This window comes from Pseudochaenichthys georgianus, chromosome 18 (genome assembly GCF_902827115.2).
Source record: "Pseudochaenichthys georgianus chromosome 18, fPseGeo1.2, whole genome shotgun sequence".
Classification (NCBI taxonomy): Eukaryota; Metazoa; Chordata; class Actinopteri; order Perciformes; family Channichthyidae; genus Pseudochaenichthys; species Pseudochaenichthys georgianus.
The window spans coordinates 10,841,357-10,852,515 of record NC_047520.1 but is presented as its reverse complement, the minus strand read 5'-3'; the positions used below and the strand labels follow the sequence as shown (position 1 = coordinate 10,852,515).

At 39.5% G+C, this 11,159-nt stretch overlaps 1 protein-coding gene across 1 annotated transcript; it reads right to left on the bottom strand.

The window, feature by feature from the left end:
• Window positions 1-7,947: 7,947 nt before the first annotated feature.
• Window positions 7,948-10,810, bottom strand: mpdu1b (mannose-P-dolichol utilization defect 1b). The gene is made up of 7 exons (XM_034106074.1): window positions 10,646-10,810; window positions 9,867-9,932; window positions 9,612-9,744; window positions 9,413-9,498; window positions 9,196-9,314; window positions 8,634-8,744; window positions 7,948-8,544 (listed from the first exon to the last, which is right to left on the bottom strand). Exons 1-7 carry the CDS (start codon window positions 10,770-10,772, stop codon window positions 8,410-8,412), a joined length of 777 nt encoding a protein of 258 aa, XP_033961965.1. The 5' UTR covers window positions 10,773-10,810; the 3' UTR covers window positions 7,948-8,409.
• Between the last annotated feature and the right edge of the window lie 349 nt (window positions 10,811-11,159).

Genomic DNA, 11,159 nt, shown 5'->3' with positions numbered 1-11,159 from the left:
TGCTTCAAAACATTTGTTTTGAGCTTGGATATGTCTATATAAACAGTTGAACTCTTTAAACCAAAGTTTCTTTATTTGCTGTTGTAAAGTATTTTTTTCTATTAATCTTAGGAGGATGTCAAATACGTAGAACATAACACCTTTAAATGTTCACCTTTTAGGTACATTTGGGTAAAGAACCAACTTGTCTTGCCCTGTAACCAGCGGAAGTTCCTGCATATATGTGGGTTGTTTTGGCTGCGGTTCACGGGCGGGGAGGGATGGGGTGGGGAGAAGAGTGGGTGGAGAAGGGGGTGGAGTGAGTGTCAATGGAAGGATTTTCTGGTCCAATACATCCCATCACTTAGCAACAAGCAGTGAGGCTTCAACAAGTGGTTGCCATGGATCTGCCGAGAGTGACTTAAAAGTCTCCACAAAGAACTGTGGTCAGGCTGTGTGTGTGAGAGTGTGTGCCTGAGAATCAGGTGGTGCTTACCAACAGGGGGTTTAAGTGCCAATCGGCATTTACTGTGGTGACACACAATCTAGTCATAACCTGCATGTTTCTGCAGAGTGGATTGGAAGTTAATTTATGCTCACTCACTGGCAGGTCAAGCTCTCATTCATATGCTGCTGTTGTCTCTGTCCTCAATGAGAATTCCAACAGGCAAGAGGAGGAATTAGGAATTATATCAACACAAAAAGACAGAAATGAGTTTGGCAACACTGCTGCAGGAGAGCACACACTTCAAAAGGAGGTTCTAATACGTACACCTGCTGCATTCCTGCAGGAGTAGACACAACTCTTATCTAGCAGGGCAATCACACACACACACACACACACACACACACACACACACACACACACACACACACACACACACACACACACACACACACACCACACACACCACACACACACACACACACCCACACACACACACACACACACACACACACACACACGCACGCACGCACGCACACACGCACACACACGCGCACACGCACGCACGCACGCACATTCACATAGACATGTAAACACATGAAACTGTTAAACTGTCTTTTCGACATGCAGTAATATATTGTTTTTTCTGATATATTCATCTTACTATACTATGTTTTCATTTTCGAATTTTTCACATTATACAATGCTTTCTTTTGGACATTGTCAACATCATTTCCCCCCCTGATATTTTTGCCATCTTTTGCTATGTTGTGGTTTTCCTGACTTTACTTTGCATACTTTCTACATACTTTACTTTTACTTAACTTGTTCTCAGATTTAAAACATTATAGACATACCTTTTTGACATAGCCAACAATGCAATGCCATTTTTCTCAAATGTTCCACATATCATACAACGCTTTTTTCTGATATTATATTGTATTTTTTTATATTTCTGACATACTATACTGAGTCGTCTTTTGACATGTTCCAACATTCTATACTCTGACTTCTTTGTCATACTTTTCCTTTTGCTATCTTGTTTTTTAATGATATTAAGTTTAATATGTCGAGAATGTCAGAACAACATCAATAATACATCTGAATTGAAACTGCTCATAATTCCCAGTGATTTAAAGGCTTCCCCTGTCTTCCTGCCTTTGTGAGTGCACAGGTGGCTGGGCGGGCTGTTGCTGGCACGCAGGTGGAAAGTGGGTGGCTGCTGTTCTGGCAGCGTGCCACTTCAGATGTAATGAACGTAAACCCTGAACAAGAGATCTGCTGCATTTCTGAGCGCGCAGCTGGTCGCATGCGATACCTGGGTGGGACTGAGAGGTCACACACACACACACACACACACACACACACACACACACACACACACACACACACACACACACACACACACACACACACACACACACACACACACACACACACACACACACACACACACACACACACACACACACACACACACACACACACACACACACACACACACAGAGAGAGAGCGAGGCTGACGGGTGCTTAAGATAAGGATCAATGTTTTGTCTGAGAACTGCAGAAGTCACATCCTCCATTAAAGGAGGGAGGATATGTGGAAACAACAATCTACCAAAGATATATATTTGGATTGAGTTCCTTTTCTAGAAAATCAGACAGACCACCATGACGGCCAGTAGGCTGTCAGCAGGTACAGGCCCACTGCCACTAATAGAAGGAAGTGTTTGCTAAGCCCTGACAGATTGACTGACAGGTAACTCTAATGAGGTGTGTTTGCAGAAGGTGGGGAGAGGCACACCCTGAGGTGAGGAGAAGGTGGGTATGTGGGAGGAGGAAGGACTTAAGGAGTGGTGAAGCTTCTGTTTTCTCTGTGTTTGTAACTTAAGATTTAACCAAACATAAGTCATATGATTACAGGTGTTTGTTCATGGGAACTCACAGAAACAGAGACTGAACACTTATGGAAGGGCTTCAATGAGTGCCTTTAGTCTGAACATGTACCACACTTCTAAAGGAAATATGGCATTTACCACATTTTTCTGAACTAAAGAAGAATATACATTTATATGATACAAAATAAATAGAATATTAAACCTGTTTCCAAACTTTTGGCTTGTAAGTATACAAGCAAATAAGTGTTTGGTATCAGACGTCTATGAGTTGTTAGCTATTTTTAGAGAAGTGTCAATCAATATGAGTGTGGCCAAAATCACTGGATCACATATTGGTGTAAAGAAAAAGTACAATCTGAAATAATCCATTATCTTAAACAATAATCTGTCAACTACACTGGGGGAATTACAAATCCACTGTGATTTGAAAGTGTTTTTCTTTTAAATATGTTAACCTTTGCACATTGTTGGAACTAGCATTGTGATTGGAGCTGGACATTCAAGAAAAAGTTTGGAGAAAGTTCAAATTAAAAGAAGCAGAAGTATTGCTGAGTCATGCTGTGAGTTTGCATTTCTTGGAACATTTGTTTTACAGATGGAGCATGCTGTTTTTTAGATGGCTAGGTAATCAATTAAAACACCTTGAGGCAAGAAAAACAAAACAATTATCAAATATTTATTAAGCAATAATTACTGAACAAAATAAATCACGTATTTCAACAACAAAAGTAATATACCAATTTATTCAGCCTTATCAATAACACATTCCACATTGAGACTTGTTGTATGAACACAATTATAGTTGAATAATAACAACATTAATTACATTTGACTTGTGGAATACAATGGCAGAAATACTGTTCTTAGTGTTCAAATACTCCGGTTTCGTGTAGGCTGTGTTATTTTCAACACAGAAACACCCTGCATTTTTAGATGTTCTGATAAACAGATGTTTACCTCACTTAGCATTGAGCTTGCATGTGAAAGGACTGTCGGCACATTTCATCTTCATTAATGTTTCCATTCTCCTCCACCCACCCCACTGACTCTATTCAGCATGGGGTTTTCAGATAGTCAGAGGAGATGGGAACGGCAGTGCGCTGATTACTTTGTTGTGAACAGCCCACACATGAAACAGATCGCAGGTGCGATAAACGTTTAAACGCACGATGTGTGCAGTGCTTCAAAGCCAAACAACCTGTTGAATTGTTTTGGAAGTTAGTCAAAGGTGCTGGAAAGGCCTTAAATTACACTGCAAATGTTTGATTTGAATGAATAAAAACATTTCTGTCTATGTTTAATAATGCTTCATGACCTCCTTGTGCAGTATAAACACAGTTTGTTGTGTTTCATTCCTTTAATTTTGTGTTGCTGTTTATTCCTAGTTTCAAGACGATGAGCTTTTCAAGTCGATGAGCTTTTTCCCAAAATTCAGCATGTTGAGACTTTATTTAGTTATATGTTTTAGGTTGAAGATTTCAGGTTTTAAAAAGAGTATGTTTTCTATAGTCCCACTTAGGTTTTTTGGCTTTATGCTAAATCACAGTAGATAAATGCAGGGCTGCGTCTACCAATTGTGGGGCCCTCGTCCAGGTATTAACTGGTGCCCCTGGGGGGATTTAGCTTCTAATATTCAAATCATTTAATTATGTTTTATTTAAGTGAATTTTATTGAACTAAAGTTAACTGCCTTTCTGCGTCATCAACATGTCTGAGGACCTTTATATGCACTTTAACGGTTCACAAGTAAGCATTTTTTTATGTTATCCACGAACAAAACATCGGAAATGTATAGCTAATAATTTAATATCATATAATGCCTGGATTTGTCCTGATCTGACATCCTTTGTTACATTTCAGGGTGGACGTCATCATTTATCTTTATCCTTTCTTCAACTAATGTGACTGCAGTTTAGAATGTTATGAATGACCCTTAAATCTTCCGAACCAGTCCGGGCAATATTGGTTTTGGCGAGGTTTAGACGGAACAAAAATTGAGTTGTGAGTCTAGTCTGGAGCTGCAGAGTGAAGAAGGACCTCCCAGGATGAAAAGAGGCAGGTGATCGGGCAGCAAACACACCAATCAGTACCATCTCCGCTCCACAATCAGATACGAGCCAAACTGCGGCTAGTCTTCCCTCGGCTCCCACCACATCGCTCTCATTAAAAGCAAGGTTTCCCTTTCTTTTCTTCTTTTGCTGTTGTTGATCTCAACCTGCTCTGTCCCCTCCCTGAACTCTGGCTCGCACCCATTAGCATGGGGAAGAAAGGCCTGTTCAATAGCAAGTTAAATGGGGATGCAGGTGATGAAACACACCCTCTGGCAACCATATTGAAAGCCCACATCTTTAGTAGTTTTGGAACATACGTGGTACACATTGTGCATCTCTCTATGGTGTTGACATATAGGGAATGTCGTCTTTACGTAGTGTAAGATCGCTAGATGGCATCAGATGAGCCAACCATGATCTTTTTACTTATGTTTGCATGTGAGCTAATGCATACAGAGGCAGCTATGCAGCTATAGGATAATCATTTCCCATACAAATACAATTATCAGTTATGTCCCTATGTACTGGGAGTAGATTTTGAATATTAGTAGTAGTATCAGAGGTGGCAGAAGTACTCAGATCTTGTACTTGAGTAAAAGTAGAAGTGCCAGAGTGTAGGACACATTTATTAGCATAAAACACACTTAAAGTACCAAAAGTAAAGGTAGTCATTGTGCAGATTGGTCCAATTCAGAATAATATATATGATATGTTTTATAATGATTGATCATGAAAGTGTTATCAAAGCTGGTGAAGGTGCAGCTAGTTTGAATGACTTGGTATACTGCAGGGGAGCTTGTGGATTTACTCCAGGTGGAACTAAAGTCTGATTTAACACTTGATTAGATTTCACATCATTCATCCAAATCTGCAAAGTAACTAAAGGTATTAAAAACATGTAGTGGAGTAGAAGTACTTGATTTACCTCTGAATTGTAGTGGGGTAAAAGTACAAAGTAGCACATAAATGTGCTTAAGTACAGTACTTGAGTAAATGTACTTAGTTTCTTCCCACCTCTGAGTAGTATTAATAGTTGGAATTTTGAAAACAACGTTGAATAAATGTAACTTAAGTAAAGAGTTTCCTGATTTAACTATGCAACTTGTCTTTTTTAACTCTGTATATTAAATCAAGACCTCCATAGTTTCCTAACCTTAAACAAATAAGAGCAATTAAAGAGAACTGAGACAAGAAACTAAGAACTAAGAACCATGCACAAACCAAAGTTAAATCATGCTTAAGTTGCAATGAGTGGGTATTGAAGGGAAAACACAAAAACTACACTTTCAGTGATCCACTTGTAAACACATTCACATTCTACAACATGATAGATGTGTATGTCTTTTTTAAATAAAACATGTATTTTACTGTTGTTAATTGGTTGCAAATGACTTGTGTATTTATTAGAGTTCTGAGCTCAAAAGGCATGTACAAATAAAAGCTAAGTTGGGAGAAATGTAAAGTGACAGCCATTGTTGAATCCATAACTGCCCGGTAAACTGTGAGCAGCAGTAAAGTAGCTGATTATACTCAACATGTGAACATAGAGTTTACATGTAATAAGAAACAGTGAGTGGTGAGTGGGGAAATGTCCAGCCTTCTGTTTGAGTGGTGGTTTGAGTGTGTGTGTGTGTGTGTGTGTGTGTGTGTGTGTGTGTGTGTGTGTGTGTGTGTGTTCCCAGTTAACTGCAATAGCAGCCTCTGCTGTCACAAGGGGTAATTGCATTCATTCTGTTGAAACCAGAGAGCAGGGAAGGGTCCCGCACTATTCTAATTTCTAGGGGAACAGACCGGCACGGAGAGGAAAGGAGACATGTCTTCAAGTGTGCTGAAAAGACTTTCCTTTTTGCAGTGACATCCCTTGTTTGCTGATCTGATTACCGTAACCGAAGACATCTGAACCCACAGCCAGTTCCCAAAAGCCCACTGACTGAGAAGCAACAGGTAAGGGTCTCGCCTTGGCAGGGGTGACAAGTCAAGCCATGGCAACGGGCAGTTCGTGAGTGGCGTGTGAATATGTCCTACTGACGTTACAATCTTTTTCTCACAGCATGAAAAATACATTCTGATGGTCAGTGTAAACCAGTCGACTCTTTTCTTTTGCTGCTTTGAGGGTGGGGGGCCTTGTATACCCCTCCTCCAGCTCTCCAGCCACCTGCCCCCCTCAAACCCACGTTTCCTACTGTCCCTCCTCCACCAGCTGCTGTCCAAAAACATACCTTTACAGTAGAGGGTCTGATTGTATAGAAGTCTATGAGGAAAAAGACAATACTTCTCACTTAATTTATAACAACAGTAAACCTTTCCTAATGAGTTTATGGTCTCACAAACGTATTTGAAGTCTTCTTCAATACAGCAGGATGTTCATTTCGTCAATTCTGGTCCCATTTAGAAGGAAAGAGACAATGCTTTGGGGGTGTGACTATCTTGTGATAGACACATAATTAGAAGGTATACTGAAAAAACTCAAACATTAACTTTAATTAAATGTATCACATCAACACATTTTACATAACTTTTTTAAGTTAGTTGAAAGCAAATATAACTTTAACTTAAAATTATTGCTTTCAATGAACCTACAACAGTTATATGAAATGTGTCCCTGGTAGACCCTTGCATATAACAACATGACTAAGCTATAACCCTTGTTGTGAAATACCAATGATGAGCAATATCTGCAATATATATGCCATTAATAGCTGTGCAATATAGATCTGGCTGCTTTATCTTCAGAACGGTGTATTTTGTAAATTGTGTTTGAATTTTTTTTTAGCTAGCTCAAAGCATCCCAAAGACTCATACTCCACTAATTCTGTTCAATTTATGCTTCGAATTTGTAACATAAAAACACTGACGCAGCCTTGGTATGTTTTTATGTTGTGTTAATTATAAAATAGATTCAGGTTTTGTTTTTTGCTGCTAATAAGTTACACATTAAGAATAAAGTTCTAGCTTATCTTGTTGCATATGCAGATGGGTTAGGGTTGAAAGACCTCAACAAAAACAATAGAAATGTTAACTTATATGACATTGTTTGGAACTAATTTAGCTCCGGTAAACTTCCACCCTCAGAGTAATAAATATATATATAATTTGTTGTTGTTGTCTTTGTTAGAATGGACAACAGGGCCAAGGTTAGTGCTGTAAAGACAATAATATGTGTAATTTTAAGAATGTAAATCTCTATAGATATGCAGTTTACTGATGTAATAACTGTCACCATAGCTAAGTGTAACTCTCTACTCTTTGTTGACTGACGGGAAAACAGGCACTTTCAGGACAAACAAGTTCTCTTACCAGAGGAAACTCCATGTCACATGATGGAGTTTCCTCCGGGAAGAGACACAATGTTGTCATAAGGTGGGTAAGTGTTATCCGTGTAGTTATTGAGAAACATGTTAGCATCAGAAATAATAACTGGTCAGTACTCATTTTAATAAGTAAAAGGTGATTTGTAAACTCTCTTTGGATCATTAGCTGGGTATCAGAAATACTGGAAATGTGCATTATACTTTACATATTTAAAACTCCATAAAAAAATGTCTAATTAAGACCACAGAAAATATCTTGCAAGTGTAGAGGCATGTGAGGAATTCTGTTTATGTGAAATAATAAAACAACAAATCAGTCTTACATGCATCCAAAACCGTTTCAAATAATTTCCCAAAAAGTTTTTCATGTTGATTAGTATTGCAAATACAGGACCTGGATTTGAGAAATCAACAGCCAAACAGGTTCCAAAACATTTGAAAATACGAGCCCGACAGCAATGAGGAAAACTGGATAAGAGGAATGTGATAACAGTGTATTGCACAGCGGGACAGATACACACCACCAACAGAACAGATAACAATCATAAAGCCTGCTCAGCATGTCATGTTCCCATCCTTCCTTCGAGGGTTGGTCCAGCAGAATCAATGCCCCATACTTCCCAGTGTCTCTGTCAATTCCAGTTTTAAAGACACTTCTTTGAGATAGTTGAATATGAAAAGAAAAGTGTTGCTCGTTGATTCAAGTTTAGCGACTGTCCTTTTGCCTACTCGCTCTTCTTTTTCTTCTTCTTCTTGTGTTCTGGAGAGCTGTTCCAGTAGTAGAGCACCTGCAGGGCGATGATGCCGTTACAGGTGGAGGATATGACGTAGGTGAGGGCCATCAGCGTGTCTCCAGTTTCCTGTGAGAGAACAATATGGCGCAAAGTGAGTTTTTCAACATGGGGATTTTTATAGGAAATGAAAGATGGAAACAGACATTTTATGTTACCTGTAGAGAGGTGAAGATGCGGGCGAGGGAACCGGCAAACAGCAGGAAGACGGAGATGGCAGACAGCTGGCCAGTGTGTCCATTCCGGAAGTTAGCGACAGCCTGGATCAGCTGAGACAAACAGCATGGAACAGGTAGCAATCACTAAATGAGTTGAATAATGATTCAAATGTTAAATGTCAAAAGTGTATGACTATATGTCGCAGTTATTTGTCCTCAAGCCATAACAAATCTAACTGCCGTCGTGGCGTTACATTTATTCTATTAAAAGAGCAATAAAATGAATGCTTAACTATGAAATAATGCAACAGAAAAGAAGAATTTGAAAATCATCCCTGTCTTATTCGACCCATGACCAAATATGAACTGTACAAGTCATTGCTTTGTAATCAGCTTTAATTTAACTCTAAAAGTGATTTACCTTTGCAATATGTAACGTTTATATTCTGAACAAAGTGTATCTGTTTAATGGAATATGCCGATAAATAAAAAGTAAAACAAATAAGTATATAAAAGAATGAATAGCTCCAACACTATAAATGAATGACAGGTCTTGTCCTACCCTGCCGATGATGATGGCTGGCATGTTAGAGGCCTGGAGGTAGGTGACCACGGACAGGGGGGTGACCGGGGACAGCACGAGAATCAGCAGCCCGACATACACCACCATAAACAGCAGACCTGGGGGAGAACGTCAAATCAGAAAGGCTGCTTCCACCCAAAAGGGGCGGGGCATGTCGGGAGAACGGGAAGTGCTGCTGTCCTCTACGCAGTCTTACCTCTGCTGGTGTTTCCTCCATAGCGCTGAATGAGGAAGCCGATGACGATCGTCTGCAGCATGAGGAACAGAGCCTCGCCCCAGGCACTGTGGAAACAACCGCCACATGTTACTCAACATATCAACTAGAGGCAGAAGTTGGAGAGCTCCGTGTCAATCTCTAGTTCAAACGGTTGATTTGCATTGCGTTGCGTCCCAACCTGAAAGGGAACTTGTTGTGGATACAGTAGGCCATTGTTCCTGTGATGGCCAGCAGCTCCAGCAGGATGGTCTGGAAGCTCAGCCCCTCAGCGCTCTTTGATCCCATCAGCTTGAAGATCTGAGGCAGTTTCACTGTAAAGAAGGGAGGACATTAAGGAATTACAAAACGACAAAAACAATAATGACTGAAATCTTCTCGAAATTCACTCAAAATTTCACAGACACATATAAAGAGAAGTGGAGATGAGGTTTACCCATCACTGATCCCAGGATGATGCCGATCCCCAGGCCTTTGCTTAGTACAATCTTCAGACATGGTACTGCAATTAAGAAATATAAAAAGATTAGCTGGCTGTCATAGATCACACAGAAACACACACACAAAAGGTTTCATGAACAGGAGGAAATAGTGCATTTGTTTGGGACTATTTGCAGCCGCGGATTCATTAACATACAGGCTCTAGGAGTAATGAAGCTGCAGGACAGTGTGTAATAAAATAAAAAATAGTGTGTGTGTTCATGAAGCAATGAAGGGACATGTCACCCAGTGCTTAAGTAGGCATTCAGGAATATTTTGTGTCATAAAGTTAGAATAAGTCTGATCACTGATCAGTGTTAACCATTGATTTAGTCAGGCTTGGTTCTTGATCTCGGATATGGCAGTTTTGTCTTGTTCTTCACTGTGGTGATCAATGATTGATGTTAGGTCAGTTTCCAGTGAACATAAACCAGGTATAAAAGTTAAATGACAACACATTGGCAAAGAAAAACAGGTCACTTTAGTAGGTGACAGGTAGCTCCACTGCTGTTAAATGAAGTGACTCATGATTCATTTAAATAACATTCTGAATATGTCACTATGAATTCGGCGTTTTTAAAAATTGACAAACTGACGACCCGATCGCAGCTACCCGTCTGCTGACCTAAGGGTGAATGACCAGCATGTTTCTGAGTTATTATCAGCATGACGTTACGCATTGCAACATCTTCAAGTGTCTTTCCCTTTAAACTTTAATACAAACGAGCCACTTACCGTCCAACAAGTTGAAATTGAGAAAGAACTCGTCGTAACATGACTCTGGCATGAAATATGTCAACAAAAACCCTTTAAAAGGGTCCATGAAGGACAACCCTTCAACCAAAACACTTCCCTCCGCCATTGTGGGGATTTGTTATGACGTCAGACGTTGCCGTTCAATGTGTAACAAATAAAGAGTCCCCCCCGGGTCGCACGATAACACAAAGGTTCCGCTAGCACATCCACAATGATTCAGCTGGTTGAATTAGCCATTGTTATAAAAATAAAAATAACGACATACCCACAACAACAATATTATTCGTAATCATAACAATCACACCATGACAATGATGAAGGTAACGTATTGTTTGCACGAGGCTACCCCTTATGACAACAACAATAATGATAAAAATAATAACAATAATACTAATTATAATAATTATAATCAAATAATAATGATAATATTAATAAATTAAAATAAAAAACATTACAATTATGAAACAGTAATATATTGTGTGCACTACGCTAC